Source organism: Daphnia pulex, chromosome 12 (genome assembly GCF_021134715.1).
Source record: "Daphnia pulex isolate KAP4 chromosome 12, ASM2113471v1".
NCBI classification, from domain to species: Eukaryota; Metazoa; Arthropoda; class Branchiopoda; order Diplostraca; family Daphniidae; genus Daphnia; species Daphnia pulex.
In genome coordinates this window covers 1,301,999-1,327,970 of record NC_060028.1, presented here as the reverse complement: position 1 = coordinate 1,327,970, position 25,972 = coordinate 1,301,999, and the positions used below count along the sequence as shown (strand labels likewise).

General features: G+C 38.8%; 1 protein-coding gene and 4 long non-coding RNA genes across 7 annotated transcripts; 3 read left to right on the top strand and 2 right to left on the bottom strand.

Annotated features, from left to right (window-relative positions):
* Window positions 1-11,168: 11,168 nt before the first annotated feature.
* Window positions 11,169-21,284, top strand: LOC124209211. Of its 2 annotated transcripts, none has more exons than XR_006880838.1 (3): window positions 11,169-11,943; window positions 12,822-12,930; window positions 20,034-21,284. It is a non-coding gene; the product is annotated as an uncharacterized LOC124209211 (long non-coding RNA). The 2 variants fall into 2 exon arrangements; XR_006880837.1 differs by having other exon boundaries at window positions 11,169-11,976.
* Window positions 14,632-17,802, bottom strand: LOC124209210 (calcium-dependent protein kinase 3-like). Its single transcript, XM_046607116.1, has 4 exons — window positions 17,484-17,802; window positions 16,885-17,405; window positions 16,706-16,821; window positions 14,632-16,625 (listed from the first exon to the last, which is right to left on the bottom strand). The coding sequence occupies exons 1-4, from the start codon at window positions 17,684-17,686 to the stop codon at window positions 15,405-15,407; spliced, it is 2,061 nt and encodes a 686-aa protein (XP_046463072.1). The 5' UTR covers window positions 17,687-17,802; the 3' UTR covers window positions 14,632-15,404.
* A 265-nt stretch (window positions 21,285-21,549) lies between the features above and the next one.
* Window positions 21,550-22,069, top strand: LOC124209209. Of its 2 annotated transcripts, none has more exons than XR_006880836.1 (3): window positions 21,550-21,589; window positions 21,839-21,952; window positions 22,023-22,069. It is a non-coding gene; the product is annotated as an uncharacterized LOC124209209 (long non-coding RNA). The 2 variants fall into 2 exon arrangements; XR_006880835.1 differs by lacking the exon at window positions 21,550-21,589 and adding an exon at window positions 21,708-21,744.
* Window positions 22,070-22,121: 52 nt separating this feature from the next.
* LOC124209208 lies at window positions 22,122-24,126 on the top strand. The gene is made up of 3 exons (XR_006880834.1): window positions 22,122-22,339; window positions 22,440-23,073; window positions 23,182-24,126. It is a non-coding gene; the product is annotated as an uncharacterized LOC124209208 (long non-coding RNA).
* A 551-nt stretch (window positions 24,127-24,677) lies between these two features.
* Window positions 24,678-25,909, bottom strand: LOC124209207. The gene is made up of 3 exons (XR_006880833.1): window positions 25,865-25,909; window positions 25,542-25,801; window positions 24,678-24,724 (listed from the first exon to the last, which is right to left on the bottom strand). It is a non-coding gene; the product is annotated as an uncharacterized LOC124209207 (long non-coding RNA).
* Between the last annotated feature and the right edge of the window lie 63 nt (window positions 25,910-25,972).

Here is a 25,972-nt window from a genome sequence, read left to right as displayed (position 1 = left end):
CCTGATTCAGATCTGTTTCACAGATATAATACGGACCCGTAACAGGAATCTGTAACAGATCTGTGTGCTACCTGCTGGGCATGCAAGAGAGATAGATCAAAATCTCAATGTTACCAGTAAATGTGGCTGCCCTTATTTCAAATTTATTTGCTATTGCCAGTGAGTGTCAGATTCGATGTTCTAGTCTTCTTTTTTTTTACTGTTGAGTTTTGAAACCCATGGTTTGGACTTGACTTTCTAGATATTTGTGTGTGTGAGTGTGAGAGATAACCAAATGTGAAATGTTTGTGTGCATTTACCGCTATTCTAGCCTATAATTTTGAATTGGACAATTTGTCTGAATTGCAGCCATTTTATCCTGATATCGTAAGTTGCACTGATTTGAGAGGATGATGAAGTTGTACATAATGTTGAATCTTAAAATTGTTTTGTCTATATTTCAGTTATAATATCTTTGTTAAATTATTTCTGTCTAAGTATAGTTTGTGCATCCGTCTCTTTTAATAAGGAATAGTTGGTTGCAGCTTTGAATCAACATTTCCTTGACTGTTGAACCATTAGAACTGAAAGTTGAACGGCGAATGAAAGAAGAGAATAGCAAAAAAGCATGCTTTTTTTGGTTCCTGCATTTTTCTTCAAGTCATCTGATTCATCGTCAGCTGCACGTCTTTCCATTTCTTTGGCCTCTTTGGCCTGTCACCTAGAGTAAAAGAATAAAAAAGTATTGATATTGGGAAAATTAAGATCATATCGTTACTGCATGACATCATTCAGAGAGTGAACTCACCACAAACTCTTAACCTTCTATATTGATACTCGATCCAGGAATCTTCTGGTACTACATGATCCTTGATGCACTTAGTCCTTTTTTGTCACTTCAAGTGGGACGGATACTTGACAACTTCTTCATCAATGGTCCAACGCTCTGAGACTATTGCAAGTTCTTTTCTGTCTTCCACATACAATTCAGATAATATGTACTTCCATACAATGGGTTGTTTCGACATACTGAGGACCTGTTTGAAAAATAAAACAGTCAATTATTGTCGATAGTGATTATTATCTCATGTGCATCAGAAGTAGCGTGGCCCTTCGAACTGAGAATCAAAATTCATTTTCTTAACAAAAGTGTACTACGAATAACTTCATATCTGTTGACTGAAAACCAAATATGTTGTAAGTGATTAAAGAAGCAAAAGTTTTCTCACCGTTTTTTGTGTGACAAATTCTGAATTAATAACTTTTTAAACGGCATTGACGAGAAATTTCTGATCCGCCATTAATCTTAAACCACGTCAACTTCGCAATCGTTTCAACTGATCCGCCATTAATCATTAAACCACGTCAACTTCGCAATCGTTTTTTGCACCACCTTACGAATGCCATTGAAGAAGAGACAAGAGAAAAATGTGACAGTGAATTCAAATTAAATAGCCCTTCCAGCTCGGGTGATGAATTTATGGAAGAGAGTGCCAGCTTCATGGGTGATGATGAAGAAGATTTATCCTCTGATGACTCAAACAATGAAGTGGAGTTTTTCCCCGTTCACCAGCAAGAAAGAAATGACATGTATCAACAGAGCGATGAACCATCTGATAATGGATCAGAATCTGAAATGGATTTGGAAAGTGACATCAGCGATGAAGGAGTAAATTTGGAAAGCTTTGATTCATCGACATGCTATTCATCCAATAGCGATTCAGATTATGCATCTCGGGAGAAGGAAGTCAACGAGCACGACTTCAATCACGCTGATCTTGAAGAAATCATTTTAAACGAAACCGATTTTGATGGTCCTACTGAGCTGCGGAACTTCTTGGCCACCTTCGTAACGAACAAGAATCTTTCCGGGAGTGCCGGTAATTATCTGTTGAAAGGGTTAAAAGCCCTGAAGCATCAAAACAACCAATTTGACAGTCTACCTAGAGACATCCGCACACTCCGTAAGACTCCCCGGAAAGTAGTCGTGGAGCACATTTGTGGTGGAACTTATTTCCATTTCGGATTAGAGAAGGGGATAGCATCACGGCTTTCAGAGCTCGTTTCCCGAAGATTTGTCTTCACCTCATCCCTACTTCAAGTACTGATCAGCACCGATGGACTTCCACTGTTCAAAAGTACAAGAAAAGAGTTTTGGGTTATCCTTGCCCTTATAAAAGGAGACGACCAACCGACGCCAGTTGGAGTTTTTTGTGGTGAGGGACCAAATAACTGTAATGACTTCTTGCGAAAATTTGTGAAAGAAGCAAATTTCTTGGCCGAACATGGACTGCTTCATCAAGGGCAGGTGTACGACGTAAAAATCATCAGATTCCCATGTGATGCCCCTGCCCGCTCATTCATTACCGCTTCCAGAGGTCATACGGCCAAAAACTCTTGCCACAAATGCACAACACATGGCGTCTACTATAGAAAACCCGGCAAGAAGGATGGACGGGTAACCTATCCTGACGACCAATCCTCCTGATGGATGCAGCACTGCGGCTTCACGAGGATTTTCTCAGTGATAAATCACAAGGTTATTATTTGTTCCGGAGCATCTTTGCAGACATAGATGGCATAGACATGGTTAAATATTTTCCATCCGACTACATGCACCTTTGCTGTCTGGGGGTGATGAAGAAGCTCCTACACCATTGGCTAAATCGAGAAACAGTATTTCATTTAATCAGCCATGACACCGTAGGCGAGATCACTAGAAGATTGCTACTCATCCGCAGCTTTATTCCAAATGACTTTGCTCGTAAGGCACGGCCGTTGACTGAGCTATGCCGATGGAAGGCCACCGAACTTCGACAGTTTCTACTTTATCTTGGCCCCATCATTTTAAAAGACATTCTTCCTCGGGCTTTGTGCGACCACTTTATGGTGTTTCATTTAGGTATAAAATTGCTGTCGTCGACCAAGACTTGCTACACGTACAACACGTTTGCAATACAGCTGATGCGCCATTTTGTGTCAAAATCTGTTAAACTTTATGGGGGACATTTTATAACGTTTAACGTGCACTGTTTGATTCACCTACCTCTGGATGTTCTTCGATTTGGCCCATTAGATCATTTCAGTTGCTTTCCCTTTGAGAATTTTTTGTATCGTTTGAAAAAATTAATAAGAAATTGCTCTTATCCATTAGCTCAACTTGTTAAGCGGTTAAGCGAAATATAAAATTGTCCTTCAATTCCTTCATCTATAAATTTTTCCTGTGTTCCAATGGTATCACGTCTTCACGAAAATGGCCCTTTGTTGGAAGGGGATGATGACATTGAACAGTTCCAGACTTTAATCTACAAGAGTTGGAGAATCACAATACGCCCTCCAAATAATAATGTCGTACTGGAACTTGACGACAAATCAACTGCCGTCGTCGCCGTCGAAACATTATTCGTGGAGGTGACGGATCTACATTGGATCCATATTTGAACAAGAAACTCCGTTTTTCATGGCCCCTTGTGATTCTAATTCTATTTTATCTATAAAATATGTCGATTTCCTATCTGCTTCCTTACAAGTTTGGCCAGTAGAATCCATTTTGTATAAAGTGTTTCTTGTACCGAATGTTTTTAATGGTGAAGAGGCTGAAGAGGAAGGTTTGCGTTACGTTGTTTTTCCATTGCTCATGGAAAATAAAATAATGTGAATTTAAATAAATAATCAATTCATAGAAACAATTGTTATTTGTGCGTCATTGGATCAACCACTTTTATAACTAGGGAGAAATTTCAATTTAACTTTAAAATTTTAGTTGTGCGGATTTGTGCGTAATTTGTGAGCAATAAGAAAAATAATCAATTTTGGGAGTGAACTGTGAGTGATTTGTTCACTCACAAAACGAGAGGAAAAATGTGTGCAAAGATTTTTGACCTGTTCATGTTTTGTTCACTATCTGGGAGAACTCGTGCTAGGTGGGAATTATAACGATGGCCATATGCCCAACCTGCAGAAGTTATCGTAATTTAACGTTTATTTTTAAAATACTTTGTCAAGAAAAACTATAGTGTTTTGATTAGGGATTGATTATCCACCGTCGAGTCCATCCTCTGAGGAAATGACTCTTCCAGTCGTCTCAGATGAATGAGGATTTAAAATACCTGTGGTATTGCTCGACGTAAGTCTAGTCCTTTACAATTGTTTTTTGTTTTGTTTTGTTTTCAATAATCAAATGTAACTACCAATTTATTCTAGTTGCCAGAATTATAACGACCTCCACACGGCCATATGCCCAACCTGCAGAAGTTATCGTAATTTAACGTTTATTTTTAAAATACTTTGTCAAGAAAAACTTTAACTATAGTATTTTGATTAGGGATTGATTATCCACCGTCGAGTCCATCCTCTGAGGAAATTACTCCTCCAGTCGTCTCAGACTGTCCTGATCCACTCGCTTTGCGTAATCCTCCAGTGGAAGACGACCTCCACCTAAAGAGCCTCTTTGGGTCTATCAGCGGGGACGAGGATAGAGACGAAGCCGATCTCTTGTCCTCCCCACATGCCGGGCTAATCATATGCCATATGCAAATCTAATCAGAAACTCACTGGCACACAGCACTAGCAAATAAATTTCAGATTAGGGCAGCCATTTTTTTATGTAATGACCAACTGTCATTGACAAATCAAATTTTTTACTTGTAAAACTACTTGGAAATAACTAGTCAAGATGAATGAGGATTTAAAATACCTGTGGTATTGTTCGACGTAAGTCTAGTCCTTTTTTTTGTTTTCAATAATCAAATGTACCAAATTATTCTAGGTGCCAGAATTATAATGACCCCCCATGGCCCAACCTGCAGAAGTTATCGTAATTTAACGTTTATTTAAAAAATACTTTGTCAAAAAAAACTTTAACTATAGTATTTTGATTAGGGATTGATTATCCCCCATCAAGTGATTCCAGTCTTGAGGACCTTCCTACCACAATTTTCTCAAGTCCTTTCTCTGAGGAAAATCCAGTCGTGTCAGACTGTCCTGATACAAGTGCAGAGACAAACAAAAATGATGTGTAATACTATTTCTTAGCAAATTCTTAGTTTTTTGTTGACAATTCAACTAGATTTAAAAATAATGTTTGTTTGTTGATCAACAATCAAGCTGAGAACAGCGTAGGAGGCATGAAAACCATGGGGAATATTGAAGAAAGTGGCCAAGAGACCGCAGAACCCGAGGAAAAGAATGGAGGGGGGGTATTGATCTAGGGAACGTACCAGCTGGAGTGGTATTGGTAGGTTATTTGGTATTGCTCCACGTAAGTCAAGTGCTTTTCTATCTAAGTTTTTAAAATTTATCACTCTTTATCTTCTAGGTCCCAGGTCTTTAATAGACATTCAACGTTTATTTGCATGATTTGTTCGAGCCACCGTAATATAAATATTATTAATGTTTTCCACCAAGATTAACTTTAATAATTTTAATAGGAGTTGATCCACCACCCTCAAGCTCATCCTCTGAGGAAGAGACATCTATTTTGCTTGTTTCAGATTACATTAGCAGTCCCGATGAAGCAGAGGATGGTTAGTGTATATTTTAGTTTCTTTGTTATTTATTCGTTCTTGATTTTCAAGAAATGCTGTGTGGGTATAGAAGCTGAAGATGACTGCCAAAGCTAAAGTTGCAGAAGTCATTGAAGAGGAAAATCCTGAAATCGGTGATGAGGGTGAGAACAATGAAGGCGTCCAAGACAAAGGGGAAAAAGACGAAATGGGCACAGAGGATACGGGAGCTGAAGGGAAGAATGAGAATCCTTGGTAGTCAGAAAGGCAAATTTAAAAAAGGTGAGTCCAAAAAGGCAATTGCCTTTATGGTCAGGCCAGTTGCCTTTCTGGCGGAGCAAGTTGCCTTTCTCATTTTTTGGCTCTTATGAGAATCGAGTGGGTCTAAAATCAAAGCGAACGTTAAAGATTTATCCAAAAGGGGGAAACAAAACGCGGAATTCAATATACTTAATAAATCGAACCAACGAATCAAACGATGGATTATTTCCGAGATTACTCAAAGCACTCAAAGGGAGGTAAAATAAGATCTCTAAATCGAAATTCATTAATGTAATGGACTGTAAAGGATAAGAAAATAAACAACACTTTAAAAGTTTTAAGAACATCAAGAAACACATTTTTCCGCATCACTTTGAATGTGGTGAAGGAAATTATGGTTTCAGTTCAGCAAAACGAACGCCATGTTCTAGCCTCGTGATCAGACGAATTGGCCAATATAAAATTATAGGCTAGAATATCGGTAAATCCAAACGAAAATTTCACATTTGGTTTTCTCTCTCACACACCATATAGAAAGTAACGGCATGGGCATGGAGAAAACTCTCTCCATACCCCTGGTAAGGGCAAAACAATGGGCGTCAAACTCTCAATAGTCAAAACTCAACCGCCGACAACAAAAAGAGAACTAGAAAATCGAATCAGAAACTCACTGGGCAACACAGTATTAGCAAATAAATTTCAAATTAGGGCAGCCACATTGACATGTAATAACCAACTGCCAAACAGTTCGTTCGTTCTATCGTTCTATTTTTTATTTTACAAATTACTACTTTTAAAACTTCTTGGAAATAACTAGTCAACATGGATGAGGATAAAAAATGCCTTCGGTATTGTTCGACGTAAGCCTATTCCTTTTCAGTTTTGTTGTTTTTTTCTGATTTTTAATCGTTAACTATAACTGCCAATTGCCAAATTTTTCTAGGTGCCAGAAATACAACGATCCCCTTATGGTCATGTGCCCATTCTGTAACAGCTATCGTAATTTAACGTTTTTAAAAAAGATACAATGTAAAGAAAAACTTAACCATAATATTTTGATTAGGGATCGATTATCCACCATCCAGTGATTCTAGTCTTGAGGACCTTCCTTTCACAGTTTTCTCAGACACAAATAGTTCCGATGAACAAGAAGCTGTTGATGGTAAGACTACTTCTCAGTATGATCTTAGTTTCTTTCGATAAATCAAACTTTATTTTTTTAAATAATCTGTGGGTAGGATCTGAAAATTCAAGTCATTCTGAGCACTAGCAAATAAATTTATTTTTAAGATTAGGGCAGCCATTTTAATGTGTCACCAACTGTCATTGACAAATCGATTTTTCTACTTGTAAAATTTGGTAAAACTACTTGGAAATATCTAGCCACAATGAAAGAGGACTTAAAATACCTGTGGTTTTGTTCAACGTAAGTCTAGTCCTTAACATTTGTGTGTTTTTTTGTTTACAATAATCTAATGTAACTGCATAATAATTCTAGGTGCCACAATTTTAACGATCCACGCATGGTCATATGTCCAACTTGCTCTAATTATCGTAATTAAACGTTTTTTTGAATACTTTGTCAATGAAAATATTAACTTAAGTATTTTTATTAGGGATTGATTATCCCCCATCAAGTGACTCCAGTCTTGATCCTGAGGACACAATTTTCTCACCCAAAAATAGTTCCGATGAACAAGAAGCAGTTGATGGTGGTAAGACTACTCAGCGTGATCTTAGTTTCTTTCAATAAATCAAATTTTATTTTTTTAAATTATGTGTGGGTAGGATCCAGAAATTCAAATTCTGAGGCTGAGAACAGCAAAGGAGGCAAGCAAGAACCTGGGAATGTAGAAAAAAGTGGCCAAGAGACCACGAGACCTGAAAAAAAGAATGGAGGGGGGACGTATCGGCTGAAGTGGAGAGTGAAGATGAAGGCCCAGGACCAAGCAAATCCAGGAATTTCAAAAAGTTGCGTTCCGGAAAGCGTAAAAATGAAACTGGTTTCCCATTGAATGATACGAGTAGCAGTTCAAACGAACAAGAAGCAGAGGATGGAGGTTGTGGTAAGCATATTAAATATTCTTTAATTGAATCTAACTAATTCAATACATCAATTTAAAAGTGACGACAGTAAAAATGGTCAACAAGTCACAGGAGCTGCAGGGGCAAACTTGGATAATGAGGATGCAGTAGAGGTCGAAGTGGAGAGTCAAAATGAGAAGGCTTAGAGCACACCCAGGTTAAGCAGTCAAGCTAAAAGAAATTTAAGAAAGAAAATTTTGAAAAGGCAAGGACGTAAGAAGCAAAAGGTTGAGTCCGACGACGATCTGGCGAAAAGTTTAAGGAGCACTGCAATAGTTCTGGTGAGTGTTTTTATTCTTTTGCCTTTCAACCTCCTCTCAGTTACCATTTTCTCTTTAAATTTGGTTCAGATGAAGGGCAGAAGAAGAGCAAATATTCAAAGAAAAAGTAACGTGATCAGACGAATTGGCCAATTTAAAATTATATTTTGTTAGGCTAGAATATCGGTAAATCCAAACAAAACCACTAATATTTAGAAAGTCAGGTAAAAACTATGGGTGTCAAAACCATGTGTGAAAAATCAACAAAAAAAGAAGACTAGAAAATCTAAACAGAAACTCACTGGCACACATCACTAGCAAATAAATTTCAGATTAGGGAAGCCATTTTTTCATGTAATGACCAACTGTCATTGACAATTTGCTGTCCTCCATACAAAATAGTATGGAATGGAGGATTGACGTGTAAGAGTTGACCAAAATGAGCACGTGAATTTCTTGACAAATGTAGGCGATGGCCTCTAAGGCTGCCTCTTTTCGATGTTCATTTGCTGGTTGAACCTGGAAAGCAAATCCTCCAGAGAAGTCATCTCAGAAGAAGGCTGTGTTCCCGGGAAGAGTTCAGCTACCGCAATGTAAGCCAAACATTGGGCGGCACAACTCGGATGAATGTTTTCTGTTCCCAAGGTTGAAATCAAACGCTCACGCACAGCCATGCGAGTTTCTTCGTCAAGTTTTGACCATCTCTGTTGACACCCTTTCTTCAGGGTCAAATCTTTAACAGTCAAACAGTTTTTCAGTTGGAGACCAGCAGCTTGACGAGCAATAGGTGAGTTGCTTGGATCAGCAATTACAAAAGACATATTTGAAATAAATTGACCCAAATCATCCTGAGCACACTTTTCCGAGGCATGAAAACCAAGGGGAATGTTGAAGAAAGTGGCCAAGAGACCACAGAATCTGAAGAAAAGAATGGAGGGGGGGATATTAATCTAGGGAACGTACCAGCTGGAGTGGAGAGTGAAGATGAAGGGCCAGAACCGAGCGCATGCAAGAGTTTCACAAACTATCGTTACGAAAAAATGGAAAAAGGAGGGGATCAAGTCGAAGGGGAGAGTGAAGATGAGGAGCATGAGGAGGCTAAAGGCACGCCTAGGTCAACCCAATCATAACGCAATATGAGGAAGAAGACTTTAAAAAAGCGGGGACCTAAAAAACAGAAAGTCAAGTCCGATGACGATCTGATTCTAATAACTAAGTCTAAGTCTAAGTCCAGATGTTGACGATTTACCCCTTCCCCTCCCTAGCAGATAAATTTGACTGCTGTGGTTATTTATTGTAGAGCTCCGGAAACTTTGCTCTACGCGTTGGCATGGATCTGACGTAAGGGACAGAGCTACCTATGAACCTATGTGTTCTGGTTTCCTTAGTGGACTCCGACCATTCGGTGGAGTGCATGCCAATTTTCCCAAATTCTGATTGACTCTCTCATCATACAGTATTGCCAAACATATATATCAACCCAGAAAAAAAGGTACTCTCATTTTGCAATAGGGTTGGTGCATGAATAAGGGATTCCTTTGAAAAAAATATCATTAGAATCAGTTTTTCACGCTAATTCTCGTGGTATTTTTTTTTATTTTTAAAATAATAATTTCCCACCGTAATGTCATTTCAAAGTTTAGATTAGCTTGAAGCTGAACAGGACAGCTTGGACAGCTGAAGCATACGAGTTCTCTGCACCTCGGGCTTCATATTGCTGGCCACTAGACTATATGAAAAGGCCTACAGTATGTCCCCTGTTCTAAAGTGAAGGCCAGGAAAGCGTAGCTTCGGCTGTAATCCACCAGGAACGCGAGGGAGAGTAATAAAAAATGGCGACTAGGCTGGGTGGGAAACTGGTCAAAATTACACTTTACAAGATTAGGAATAACTCGGCCAATCTTATCCGAAATGTAAATTCCTTTTGGATTGGTATTGAGGGATGGCCGAGCAAACTTTTGAAAGAATTAGTTTTTTTTTTTTAAGGTTTGCATTTTCCCAAAAAGCGATACCAAAGACCCCCATGCCCCCAAAATTGTTAAAATTTGAAAAAACCAAAATTTAAACATTAAATATCTCCCAAACGGCAAGGAATATTTAAATTCTGCAAAAACAGGTGAATCCGGAGGAGAAATCTGGATATACCTGAATTATTTCAGATTTTTAGGTCCTATAGCGGAATGGGAAAAAACAGGGGTCCATGGATTTGGTGCGCTTGAGTGGTGGATACTGGATTGCTTGTTAAAACGGACCCCACGCCATTTTTGGTGGGCGGTCCTTGAAATGGGATGAAGTTTCCCCCTTTTCACCCTTTTCGTCTTTCGCCTTTGGGCCCTAAGGGCAAAATAGGGGGTGGATAGGCAGCAAGAAAAGGGTGAAAAGGGGGGAAAAAAGAGCAAACTTCATCCAGGATGGATTGACGGAGTGCACCAACAATTCCATCCAGATGAGATTGTCATTCTGCATCGCTAGCGCTCGACGAGACGTTCTTTTCATTATTATTATTTCCCTCGTCATTATTTTACAATGGTCGGCCAAAGTTTCCGTTTATTATTGTACGAAATTTAAAGGTTTTTTTCGGATTTTCAAAGGCAGAGCATTTTTATTTTCTCTCGACATCAGATCTTATCTTATGGCCTTACTTGCCTTATCAGTTATCACCTTGTACGCGTTTGTACAAATGCTGTCTGTCATATAGCGATCGAAGACGACCAGCTATATTTGAATGATAGCGTCGGAAAACCTGAACCATCAATCCGGTAAAATAACCAACGCCGTAAACACACAGCATTTAATACAGTATGGAAAATAACAATAGAAAAATTCGTTGTACACCAGACTTGTTAATCAAGCAGTTTGTCTTAAAATACTGTGGACAGAATCCGTACATTACAAACAATTTTTTTTAATTTTGACGATGAAACATGTCTGTGGTTTATTTTTCATTTTGCTTTGCTGTTGTCAAATTCTCACGCCGACAGGAAAAAAATTTTAGTTATGACTTCATGCGCGTTATCACCCGTTCCCTTAGCAACAATGTTCCAGACTGTACTTGTCAACATGAGTTAGATTTAATGGGTCAAGGTATCCTTCTACGTTTTCTTATCGAGTTATCGACGCACGCAACGAGCTGTGGTACCTTATCAATTAAAAACAAGCGAAATCTTACCTGGATTTCATTTGATTTTTCATTGAGTTGCTCATGTCCAAAGCTTTTTTCGGATGCGTGGGTTTCTCTTTTTAGTTAATTCTCGATTGTCAACGCACAATATGCTATGGGAATTTAACAATTGTTGTGCTAATTTCATTTGTTTTCTACCTCTACCCATATATTAAATTGCAATTTGCATTCGTTTAATCATACCGACTCAAATCGAAAATTTCCTCAATCCTAGCGTGTGCTGGGTTACGAGCCTCTTCATCTGACCGATAGATCGCAGCACTTATTCGGGTCGACCCGTGCCGTTCCAACAATCCCGGATTATTTGAATTTCCCAGAAAGAGGGGTTAGGGTCTTCAAGACGAGGGGGAGGGTTAGAAAGAATCCATCATGGCCGCCGATCTTTTGGAACAATTTTGTTACCCCTACTCTACCTCTCCTTTCCTTTTAGTCAGTTGGCGTTTGAATGGCGACTAGAACAGTAGAACACTTGTGCATGAAGTTTCGGATCTGCTAACAACATTTGTTAAGTGTATTCAAATTTTTTGTTATCTGTTAATAGAAACATAGTGTCGCATTGTTTAATGTTTTTGCGTCGACGGAACTGGTTACAGAAGTCCTTACTTTATACTTCACACCTTCGTAGTCTGTGCATGTGCTTCGATGTGCTTCCATATAAACGGACATAATCCAGGTGACGCTCAGCGAAAAAAGTCCAGATTAAACGGTGGAATCAAGTTCTTATTATTTGTCAAGCTTTGTAGGATAGCAAATCTCTACATTTTCTTAAGTTAGCCTAAGTAAAAGAATTTTGATATTCAAATGCCGTTATGCCCAATTTAATGTTGTCACAACAGCCCATCATTTTCGGAGTAAGCTGGCAGTATTTTACACATAGATTTATCTATTCCATGCACGGACCATTGAAGTAAATTAATTATTTGGTGATGTTGATTTCACTTTTTTATGCCTTTTAAAAAATTATTTTCATACGAGCCAACGACGCTAACGGCCATTTTTACTAACTTACGAAATTGTGGGAAAGGAAGGGATTTGCCCGCCAATTATCTGAAATTGGAGGTAGAGAGATGAAATTAATCCATGATGGCGGACTATTTGTTTATTACCAGTCCTCCTTTTCATTTGGAGTCACCACGGAGTGTGAAATGTGAACCAGTTTTATTTTGGCAATTGATTTCATCTAATAACTCATCTTTCGTAAACTTCATTGTGCTGATTCAATCAGATTTATTTCGCGTCTACTCTCTTGTCAGTGACCATTTGCTTTCGTGTTTAGACTAACTTGATTGGAAGCCAAGTGAAGAACTAATTATTAAGCCATTCCACCTACCACTGTACCACGGCACAGTAGGTTCACTTGCGTTAACTCAACTACACAACCGCTAAAATAAGACATATTCAAGTTCTTTTCTTTCAGTTACCATCAGTAAAATGGATGACATTTTAAAAATATTTTCACTTTGATTTATTAGTAACCTGCTAACTTAAATTTAGTTGTGGTCAATATTCAAATGTAACTCATCAGCCTTGGTTTCTCTCGTTCGTGAACAGGTTTCGTCGGTGGAAAGACCTTGCTGATTGGGACGGAGAAAATGTCTATCCAGGTCTACGGCCCCCTTTACTGGTGTGTGGATGGGAACGAGGACACGCGGTGAAGCAGGTAGGAAGAAAGTTTACTCACATTAAGATTTGCCATTAGTCAATCTAGATTTAATTTTACGAGAGAACTATCAAGATATTTAGTTAATTTGACAGTTTATTGTTTTATAGACGTTTTATTGAAGAAGAAAATCTGTCAATCACGTGTAATCTAAACTTCTTTTCATCCGATTCGTCTTGAGCATATCGCATAGAATTCATAAATCACGGGTCATTTACTTGATTTTTGCGTTCGGCCTTTATTGTTGTTCGTTTATGTTCATTCCATTTTATAAATAGTTGAACCATTTATTTTTTTTTTTTTCTAAAGATTTTTTCCTCCCTTCCAAACTGTTATCAGTTCCTCGATTAGTCCATGCTCGTTAAATATTGTGCAGTGTAGCGAATTTTGTCCGCAATTATTTAAAGGAAAGAGTAAGAATTGATCTGGGCTCCCGTGTCACCCAGCATATGTTATGCTGCATAACATCGATAATCTCAATCACTTTGTTAAAGGATGTTGTCAAATAAAATGGCGCACGACAAAGTTTGTCTTCTAGATCAGGATATGCGCTGCTTATCATCAGGGATCCTTCTGGGATCTAGTTAGATGCCACATCCATCGTTATCGAAAATGGTGGTTGTTGCTGCCATTTCGAAATGTCACGTTGGATGTAGCAGGTTGTTTTCTTTTGGCGAGTTTTTTTTTAAATGTTACTAAATTTTCTATGAGTCTCATTTATTAAAACATGCCAACCAATAATTGCGAACCTTTTTCCAGCATGTGCCGATATCGGAAATCCTGTAGTCTTCAAGTCCTTGATTGATGTTCTGTAACTTTTCGATTTTTTTGTCTGTTTTTTTTTATTCCGTTACTCACTGACACGCAAATAGCCTATGTGATAAAAAAAGACACATTTCTGAAATCTGTCAGATTGAGTTGGAATTGTAGTTTGAATTCGAGTGACCGCCAGATCATTCCAATTTACTACGAAACGGAAGGGAGTTCATGTGACGTTAGTTGAATGCCGAACACTCCCTTTACAATCTGTAATGATTGGTTGTCCCGCAACTGTGCCTTGACTCTGATAATTTAAACGTATTTGGGAGCTGACGAGTAGGTCGGTAAGCTTATTTGTGTGGGCGTTAAGTTGTGCGTTTAAAGTCGTTTTCAAGTGACATTTGGTGCGTATTATGAACTTGCTAATATCATAAGGTCGTTTTCTCCCTTGATTGTTAAGCCAGCTTTTGATGTTCCCTGTTTCGTCCTTTTACTTTTGCTCCATCTTGATTTTTTTTTTTTTCTGTTCTGTTAACTGAGTGTAAGAACTAAAGCCATATGGGCTACTGAAGAATAGGCTACTAATGACTTACAATCAGTTTGGCGGATACAGATAACATAGGCAGTAGCCCCTCCCACGAGTCTAACTCTTATCAGAAAACTAGAAAATTCACTGAGACTTATTTCAATGTAGGGGACAATTCGAACTATAGTTGAAGTAACAAATTTTTAATTAAAAACAATTGGCAGGACCACAGATCATGCGCTCTGACGGATTGCAGTTTTTCGTTGCCATTTTCTTAAGTAAAATTTTCGAGTTCTTTTTACGTGTTCCACAAGACGTTTTCAATTGTTGTTGTCCGTGTGCGAGAGCCCCACTGTAAAATTAATGATCAAGTGCAATCGTCTCGTACAGTTAGTGAAATGTTCTTTTTTCAGGCGAGCTAGCGAGGAGAAGGCAAGTTCGAATCCAAAGTTGACTGTAAGTTTCAATATTGAGTACAAAGCATAATCAACAAAATGTTGATGCATTTTATTTTCTGAACTTTGATTGAGCAATTTCTAAGAGTAAATCAATTCATATAATCTTTAAGTGATGTTTTGAAGGATGGCCTTGCACAGCTGAAATGAAGATTGACGTGCATGATGCTTTGAAATGGAGCCAAAATATTTTGGTAGTCAGCCTCTTTTGAGAAAAGATTTCCCGCTAACACCACCAAATATTTGACAGTTTCTTCTGTGTACTGCCTTGAGAAAAATCATCTAATTCTTTTACCATAGCAGACAGAAAATAAAGGAAAATCAAAGTTTTAATTGAGTGATGAAACGTGTCTTGCGATGGTATCAGCAATAATCGGTCACCATAACTCATAATCGTGAAACATTTCAAGAGGCAATACTTTTCCCCAGTTTTGTTCTCCCATTTTAACGTTTCTTGTTGCCGCTGATGAACTGTGACAATGTTTCGGCGTCAAATAACCTGTAACTAAAATCGTTGAGCCTTCACAGTCGACGACGTGGGATGTTATGTATTCACCGCCTTATTACTAGCTTTAATGGGTTTTAATTTCTGAAACATAACTTATTTTCAACTATTACTTTGTCAGCTGTTTCACGTCAAATATTTTTCGGAAAATGTCAGCAGTTCAAATAATATATTTCCCTTTATAAGATACACGTCACATGATTGATACAGGGCTAACAGGCACACATGTTTATGTAAGAGATGCTTCGTCGAAGAGTTTTATGATTTCGTTCAGATGTTTAGTTTTATTTTCCCGTAACATCGTACGTACGTCGATGCCACTGACTTCGATCCCGAGTTGGATTAATAATTTGATTGCGTCGATTAATCTTTTGCTTGAATAATTAAATCGACACAATAAATGGAGAGCGTTGTCTCCGTCTTTGTCTTTCTCATTGACGTCGATCCCGAGTTGGATTAATAATTTGATTGCGTCAATTAATCTTTCACTTGAATTATATTGACACAATAAATGGAGTGCGTTGCATCCGTAGTTGTTTTTCTCATTGACGTCGATCCCGAGTTGGATTGATAATTTGATTGCGTCAATTAATCTTTCACTTGAATTATTCAAACACAATAAATGGAGTGCGTTGTTTCCGTCTTTGTCTTTCTCATTGACGTCGATCCCGAGTTGGATTAATAATTTGATTGCGTCGATTATTGTTTCGCTTGAATTAAATCGACACAATAAATGGAGTGCGTTTTCTTCGTCTTTGTTTTTCTCATTGACGTTGATCCCGAGTTGGATGAACAATTTGATTGCGTCGATTATTTTTTCGCTTGAAATATTCCAACACAACAAATGGAGTGCGTTGTTTCCGTTGTTTTTCTCATTGACGTCGATCCCGAGTTGGATTAATAATTTGATTGCGTCGATTAATCTTTTGCTTGAATAATAATTTCGACACAATACATGGAGTGCGTTTCTTCCTTGGTTGTTTTTCTCATTGACGTCGATCCCGAGTTGGATTAATAATTTGATTACGTCGATTATTTTGTCGCTTGAATTATTCCAACACAATAAATGGAGTGCGTTTTCTCCCTCTTTGTTTTTCTCATTGACGTTGATCCCGAGTTGGATTAATAATTTGATTGCGTCGATTAATTTTTCGTTTGAATCATTCCAACACAATAAATGGAGTGCGTTGTATCCGTTGTTGTTTTTCTCATTGACGTCGATCCCGAGTTGGATTAATAATTTGATTGCGTCGATTAATCTTTCGCTTGAATTATTCCAACACAATAAATGGAGTGCGTTGTATCCGTCTTTATCTTTCTTATTCACATCAACTCCCTGCTGGATCAACATTTTTAACTTTTCGTTTTGATTTGTTGAAGAAATAATTATGGAAGTAGCTGGGTATCTTATTTTACACAGTAAGAACAGTTCCTTTTCTTTTTCTGCAAGCTACGTTGAAATCAAGTGAAACATAAAATGCAATGGTAAATGCAGATATACTTGCAAATGTAATGTTCTTTTATGTTTACCTTATCTTTTTCTGATTTGAGTCTCTCAACAATATTTGATGAAGATATTCGATCAGCAGCTTCATTTTTTAACATTTCGGTAACAAGATCATATGCGTAGTGCAATCGATCTATTTCTGAAAAATAATTTAACATTTAAATTCCGTTCTGTGTTTCACGTATATATAGGCTTAACTTACTCTTCATGTTGATCGCTTTGTCTCCCAAGATGTTGTTAATAATGTCAATCTCATTAGAACCGTAAATGTGTTGCCCGTCTAACAGAAGATAAGCGAAGACGAGGCCTAGTGCAAATAAATCGCTTTTGACGGTACCTCTAGGCTGCTGTTGCCCTTTTGCTTCAGATTCCTGAAGTAATCTAAGCAACTCGGGCGCGTACCAGTTTCTTGTTCCTTTTACTCCACTATTCATCGGGTATGTCCCTCGCTCATTCACGGCCCTGGACAGACCAAAATCAGCCCATTTCATTGTTACCTTTACGTCTTGCGTATTAGTGCTGGAGTCGACCGAAATCAGTACATTTTCGGGCTTTATATCTCGATGAATTAAATTCTTGGAATGTATGTACTCGAGACCAGAAGCCAATTGCGAGAAAACTTCAAAATGGTATGGCAATTTAGGCCCTTTGTATTTTTCAGGATGATCAGGCCTTAGAAATACCTGATCTAATGACGCGGTGCAGAGCTCCAAAGCAAATAGCCTATACAAGACGTGCCCAGTTGCACACATTATCTTCAATAACCTTTAAAAACGCAGTAATTAAATTTCGGTTACTTACATGAAATCGTCGGTGCACTCAACATGGAAGAGTTTGACGATATTGGGGTGATCTAACTGATTTAGAGCTTCCTCTTCATTACCGTTAGCCATGTTAAGGAGTACTCTTTTGACTGCCACTTCTCGGCCTTGAAAGGTTCCTGGAAACACTGAACCATAGCCACCTTCTCCTAATGGAACTGTCCTATTGTATAAAATTTCCATGTTGTTGTTTTGGAAAATTATCGCAACTACGAAATTTCAGCACGAATGCGAAGGCTGTTAGAAGTGGTTTGACAGTGTGACTTGCTGCTTCGAACGATTCTTACGCAAATGCTGTCGACCGTCATAAAGTGTATGATAACGGAAAGCAATATTTCAAAGATAGTGCTTTAGATAATCAAGTAAAACAACAGACGAAATATCCAACATTTGAAAAAATCTAGATGGCGGAAGATAATTTATTCTTACACCATTTTTAGTCGAGTTATTTGTTCAAAAAATTTATGAGGTAGCGTTCAAGTGCAAGTGCACCTGAAACACCTTTTACCTCGTGTGAATTTTATACTAAACTAAAAAATAGTTCCAACTTCCAAAATAGTTTCGTTTCCATTTTATGTATTTACACTGTTTTCTTATCAACTTCTCATGGCAATGGAAAACAAAAATGTATTGTTATCACTTCATGTGCATTATCACTCGGTACTTTTACAACCATATTATAGATTGTTCATGCCAAATTATAGTTAATTTAAAATAACCAAAGAATTCAATTTTTTGTTCTTGATAAAAAGTAAAAATTAATCAAATGAGTGGTGGGTAACCCGTATGAGAAGAAAATTGGTTTCGTTTTGTAAACTCGGAGCTATTCGGCCTCTTCTTGCGTTAACTTTTCACCTTGTTAACATTTGCTGATTTAGATTTTGAATTAACTTAATTATAAAAATACGTGAGTGATGACTTGACTCCTTTTTCAATCCGCATCATTGTTGTTCCATACGTATTCTCTTCTCCCATTGCGTCTTCCGGTCTTCCCGCTAATTTTTTTAATTTCCCAGGAAAGGGGTTAGTGTCTTCAAGACGAGGGGGAGGGTTAGAATGAATCAATGAATCCATCATGGCCGCGGTTCCTTCCTTTTTCTTACCCCTAGTCCCCTACCCCTTTTTCCAGTCAGTAGTCGTTTGCAGGGCGGCTGGATTGCTTGTGTATGTGCACGAAGCTTTCGAATCTGCTTTCCAAATTTGTTTAGTGCTAAAAAAATGTTATTCAAACTTGTCCTCTGTTAGCAGAAACATAGTGTCTCACTGTTTAAAGCTTGTGCAATGTGCATTGATAGAAATGTTACTGGATACTTTACATCTTCGTGGTCTGTGCTTTACTCAAAGTAATTCCAAAATCGGCAAACTATACAAGAGATCGTACGGGGCACATTGAAACAGTTCCTCATGTTTTGTGCGGTTTTCTGATGAATATACATTGGAATGGTGACGAATGTCATCTGTCGGATCGCAGCGTGAGTTTTTTTTATCTATTACTTATACTGTATTTTTCACATTGTGAAGCTTGTGTTATTTCTTTTCTCGTTATCGAATGACGGTTGAACTATGAAACAAACAGTCATTTGTAGGCTTGTAGCCCCGTAGTCACTTGCACACTTTAACACATACGAATCATACGATGAATCACGTGAAAAAGATGGCTTCATGCTCCACACAGTCTTGACAGCTTTAGGTTCTTTGTTGTTTAGTTTTTGTTTTGACGTATTCATTACGCCGAAAAGTTAGCCAATCTCTTTTACAGTCACGGTGTTTCTATCCTTTAAGCTACAAGATGCGTACATTAATTTTATTTGGCAAAGCCACGTTTAAGTCAAATGTAATTTTTTTTTTCAATGCCAGGACACGTTAGGCAATACTGAGTTTTGTTTTCTTAGTTTTCTGAGTAAAAATTTATGCCAACTGTATCAAAACGAAACTTGACGACTGTACGACTGTATTAAGTTTAGTATTTCGTTCCTCGGTTGTAAAATGGAAGTGCCTACTCAATGGATCTTCATGTAGTTCGGATTAAAATCGCAGACGGAAGATGCACTGGCTTTTAAGAGTCACTTAAATGTGCCAATAAGAATTTTTGAATTTGTCGCGTTCATGGGACAGTCACGTTTTCTATTGGCACACTGGTTGCATCTGATGATTTTTCGTTTGCATTTAACCTTTAGACCATCGTGCATTACGCCTGTCTGCTCATCACCTGAATGCGAAGACATTTAACCGTTCCACGACCAGCAAAACTAGCCTTGCCTTTTGCGATTACCGATTTTTTGCTACGATCGTCAGACAATTTTAAAAATTATTATAAGACTTTTCAGTGCTTTGGCCACTTGCGAAATTGTAGAACGTATAGTTTTCGCAGCCTTTGAACGCTGCGACTCTTGTCTCGAGTCACATTTTATGCGGAGGCTTTCGATCACTTTGTAACACGTTCAAGTTGCGGCGTCTCATCTACTAATCTACTCGGCGTTTAGAATTTGTTTGCTGCTATTTAACTGGTTTTGTCTTTTTTATTCTCTAGCTTCCTGGATTGGATTGACGGAGTAAACCAACAATTCCATACGGATGAAAACTGCCATTCATGCATCGCGATGAACCATGACCACCCAGGTGCTCGATGAGACGTGGGGACCTTCTTTTCTTTTTTGAGGTTAGATCAAAATTTTTTTTTATTTCCCTCGTCATTATTTTACGTCGGTCGGCCCGAGGATCGACCAAAGTTTCGGTTTATTGTGGTACGAAATCCCAAGGTTTTCCTATTTTCAAAGGCAGCTATTAGCTTTTTTATTTTCTCTCATCAACATCACCAGATCATATCTTATGGCCTTACTTGCCGTATCACCTTGTACGTGTTTTGTACAAATGCTGTCTAAGATAAAAGCGATTGAAAACGACCAGCAATATGTAAATGATAGCGTCGGAAAACCTGAAATCGCAAAATAACAATTTAGACGGCGATAAATTTGTTACTTTTTACACTTGTTAATCAAGCAATTTGTCTTAAAATTCCGTGGGCAGCGTCCGTACATTAAAAACAGTTTTTCATTTAATAATTTGACGATTAAAAAATGTCAATGGTTTCTTTTCCATTTTTTTTACTGCTATCAAATTATTACGCTGACGGGAAATAATTTTAGTTATGACTTCATGCGCGTTATCACCCGTTGCCTCAGCAACTATTTTCTAGACTGGATTTGTCAACATGAGTTAGATTTAGTGGGCCAAGAACTTTGACAAATCTTGCTTTAGTTAATTTGATGCACTATTTTGCGTTCCAGCGCAAAAAATTGACAACTACTAGCAAACATCATTAAGCAATTAGCTGCTATCAATTTAGCATTTTTGACTTTTCGTTAGGTACTTGGAATTTCCAACGCTTGTAATAGAACAGCCGATCGCGCACTGTTATGCAAAGAATATGTGATTATTCTCAACCTGACGTGCGCCACTAATTTATTATAGTTATCAATGACTTGTGAAGTTTATTACCAACATCGTCAAGATTACCCATTTATTTAATAGTGGGTAAGTGTAAACTTTAATTGTTATACAGCAATCGAGGAGTGGTAGCGCGTAAAGCGACACCTAATAGAAGATATTCGTACTCTTTACTGTGTTGATGATGGAGAAAGAGTCGTACATTCGTTATGGTTACTTTAGATTGTCTTACGTTAGATTTAGGTATATTTTCAACGTGTTCCAACTGATGCAGTGTTTATTAATTATTTTTCAATTACCATTGTAGAGTTCAACCTGCAGACGGGCCGGCCAGTTTGCATGTCCTTCACGCTGGGGAAAATTACGTAAAACTGTCAATGCGGTGGTTAAGAGGTTGGGTGAGAACTGGACGTGTTGCATCATTATCAAGCAGGTACAAAAGCCAAGCAAGGCTCAGCCATTTGGTATTCATTTTGATTTTGGTTATTGTAGACCCATCCCCAGGAACGTCAACCTAAAGAAGGAAAGGCCAGTTTGCATTTTCTTCACGCTCGAAGGTCGAAACAAAAACGTAAAACGTGTCATGCGACGGGGGAGAGGTTGGGTGAGGACGACACGTGTTGCTTCATTATCAAGCAGGTACAATAGCCGCAAGGCTTAAGAGGTGGGTCAGGGTGAGAAAAAGAAAAAGTCGTATAAAAGGCGAGAGAAAAGGCTACGGAAACCAGTCGAGTGAGCATCTGCGACACGGCAACAACTGCTGTGCACTATTTGTCACTAAATCGCAATCATGAGTAAAAAATCTGTTAGTTGTAGCTTTGTATCAATTTCTATTGTTTTTTAGTAAGTTATTATTGCATATTAATGTTCAAATTATTTATTGTATAGTAAACCGTGGCGTCGTCCGCTGTTGGTTGTTGTCCACAAATACTACACCACCGAGGCTTCAAAGTATTACACTACAATTTATGCTGCCCCGAGCTGCATCACCAAAGAGCCCGGGTACTACATCGTGATTCCATTCTTTTCAAGCCATATCCATTTGGTATTAATTTGATATTGATTTTTGTAGACCCACCCCCAGCAACGGAAACCTGCAGAAGGAAAAGGCCAGTTTGCATGTCCTTGACGTTCGAAGGTCACGGAGATCATTACGTAAAACGTGTCATGCGGTGGTTAAGAGGTTGGGTGAGAACGGGAAGCGTTTGCTTCATTATCAAGCAGGTATAGCCGCAAGGCTCAAAAGCTGAGTGTGAGGAAAAATCGTATAAAAGGAAGGGAGAAAAGACTTCGGGAACTCAGTCGAGTGAGCACCTCCGACACGGCAACAACTGCAGCTCAATATTTGTCACCAACTGCCTTCATTGTTATACCGGTTCGCAATCACGGGTAAACATTCATTTTTATTTCGAGTCGTGCATTAATTTTATCTTGTCTTCAGTTGATATGACCAGTTATATTCGATAATTAATGTTCAAATCGTTTATAGTTTAGTTAACTATGGCGCCGTGCTGCTGTTTGGTGTTGTATGGTTAATGGTTGGGTCGACCACGGGTGAACCGATGTCTCCTGGACTTGGTGGATACCAAGCAACAGCAGCGAAAGAATAGTGCACCACGTCGCCGCCTTACTACACAACAACGTCTAGATACGCAACATCTACTTGCTGCGCCGAGGCTCCTAAGTACTACACCACCGAGTATACTGTCCCAGCCTACTACACCGAAGTCCCCTAGTACTACACGACTTCGAATGCTGCCCCAGTCTACTACACCGAGGCTCCATCCTAATTCAATACCAAAGAGGTCGAGTATTATACTTAACCGCACAAGTACTACACTGCCAGTAACTTCACAACCACAACTGAGGCGGCCAAGTACTACATAGCCCAGACTTACAACACAGTAGCTGTTCCTTCCTACCACATTGAACTGTAATACTACACCGAGGATCCAGTCTACTACACCACAACCTAGGCTACACCCAGATACTACGACGAAGCCCCCAACTACTACTACACCGAAAAGTTTACTTCATTAAGTATAACTCTGCTCCAAGCTACACCAAACTGAGGCTCCTGTTTACTACACCAAGGCCACCGAGTATTACACTACAACCAAATGGTAAATATTCTGTTTCTACATGGAGTTTTGTTTCATTTTATTATTTTTTCTGTTTGTTAATATGCTAGTTATTATTGGAAATTCATGTTCCAACTATTTACATTTTAGTTAACTATGGGGTCGTGCTGCTGTTGGCTGTTGTATCCTTGATGGTTAAGTCGACCACTGGTGTACCGATGTCTCGGGGGAATGTGGATACCAAACCGCAACGCCGCCGTTTTATAACACAACAGCATACGCAACAACCCGTTACTTCACCACCAATTCCCCGGAGTATAATCCACAACTGATGATGTCCCGAACTACTACACCGAGGCCCCAAAGTATAACTCTGCCCCAAGCTACACCACCAAGGCACCGGAGTTACTACACCACCAAGGCACCGGAGTTACTACACCACCAAGGCACCGGAGTTACTACACCACCAAGGCACCGGAGTTACTACACCACCAAGGCACCGGAGTTACTACACCACCACGTATGCTGCCCTAGCCTTTTACACCGAGGCCTAAGTACTACTCCGTTCCCAGCTACTTCACCGAGGCTTGAGCTTATTACGCCACCAAAGCGGTCAAATACTACACCGAAGCGCCCTAGGACTACTCTGCACCGAATTACTACACAGCGGCTGCTCCCTCGTACTACGTTGGACCGAAATACTAGACTGAGGTTCCAGTTTACTACACTACAACCCACGCTGCCTTCAGCTACCATACCGAGGCTCCGCTCCCATACCGAGGCTCCGCTCCCATACCGATGCTCCTAAGTACTACACAACTAAGGCACCCGAGTATTGCACCACTACTTAGGCTGCTCCGACTTGCTGCATCGAAGCTGCGAAGTATTCCACTGCCCCGAGTTACTACACCGTTAAGACACCTGAATGTTACATCACAACCTTCGCTTCTCCAGTTTATTACAGGGAGGCTCTTAAATACTATAGCCAAAATTTCTGATGTATTTAATTGTGTTCAAATTTGTCGGTCACATCTTAATAGTTACTAATCACTTGGAATCGTTGAGCTTAAATGAGAGAATAAATTGTTTTATGGTGATCATCTTCTACGATTTCTCTCAACACCTTCAAGCCTTTTGACATTGCGACTATTTCATATGTTGGAGTCGCTTTGCATTACGATTTACGAAAGAAACTTACGATTTAATGTTTACTCTAAATTTTAGAAATTGTAGAGATAACTTTATTGTCCCACCTTCACCCACAATTTCACCACATTATACAATCTCATACACACATAAATACATACATACACTTGAGTTAACCCGTTGGCTGCCACGCCATACAACCCGTAGGTTGCTCTCTACTACTTTACGTGCCACGTCTGAAGGATCTATGACCAAGGTGGGACTTGCCATTGCTGACAAGTCCGTGCTGAAAAGGGGGAACTATGGTGCATTGCCTTGTAACAGGCGCCTTGCGGCAGATTTTGGGCTGGTGCGACTTTCCAACCACGAGGCCGAACAGCGCACGCAGCCCGTGCTAAGGAGCTAGGGGAGAACAAAGGCGTGGCAGACAACGGGTTAACTAACTCTCACAAACATATTACCAACAACAAATGATGATCTGCGAAGACATTTTGGAGATACCGGCGACGTTTCGGTGTCCACCTTCTCGACGTTTCCTCTGCATTACCTGAATAAAGATAAAACAATTCTTATTTAGTGACATGCCAATAAAAGTTACATAATACAGATGGAAACAATAATCAGGTTTTTTAGCTCAAAGATTTAAAGATGACATTTTTTTAGCTTAAAATCAAGCTTGCAATATTGAGAACTGTTAACTGAACAAAGCTCACTTGCTAGTTTATCGAAAAAATTTCCGGAAGTATACCGGAAGTAGCCACAGCTCCTCAACCATTGAGCTGTCATCAAATTAAAGCACATATTCGTGATCTCCATGAAATTTGGGGTCGATTAAGTGTGTTTAAAACGAAATCCAAAATTTGGCCAAAATCGAGAATTTTCCTGAACTATAGTTCAGGAAAATTTTCGAAACCGGAAGTACGCGTACGTAAAAAACATAACATGAACTTTACCACAAATTTTACGAGGATCACGAATATGTGGTTCTTTTGCTCGTCAAATGAATATTTACTGAACTACTGACTGAAATGAGAAAACCGGAAGTAGAAAAAAAAAGCAAAAATCGAAAATTTAACAAGTGAGCTTTGTTGGGGGAATAGTAATCGTCAGTTATCACTAAATATTTCAACAAAATAACTGCCAATTAATGTTTAAAGAGATGTGCAAAGCAACTGAAACTGACTGTTTTGACAGCTGCAAATTATCAAAAAGCCATCTAGCGTTAGAAAAAAGAAACGTCCAAGTAAAACTTCGTTTGCGCGTAAGAAGGGCCTGATTTTGGAAACTATTACACAGACAGAGTTTAACGCAACTAGACTATTAGATAACGGATAACCTACGAAAATAAGTCAATTGTTGGGTACCTGGGCATAATCCCGCGGTGAATGATTACAGGTGTGTCACAGCGGGCGGAAGCGAACACTGAAGGGATCCAACTCGCCAATGAAGAAGACAAGTTGTGTAGTAGTTCATACAAAGCAGTGAAGCTAGATGAGCGGACGTCGCGAAGATAAGGATGAGAGAAGACATTGGTGGAAGTTCCTCTTCGTCATGGACAAAGGTCAGCATTGGCACAAGAATCTCCGTGCCAGGACCACACGTATCCATAAAGGAACTGCGTGCTCTGTAAAAAAAATGTTTTACATAAATTGAAATATAAAAATGAATAAAGCATATCAATCTTTACCTTTTCTAAGAAGCACACTGAAATGTTCATGATGAAAAAACCATAAAAATGGAATTCACAGCAATCCATGTTCAGCACTCACATGTTGAGATAAATTTCCTGATGCTA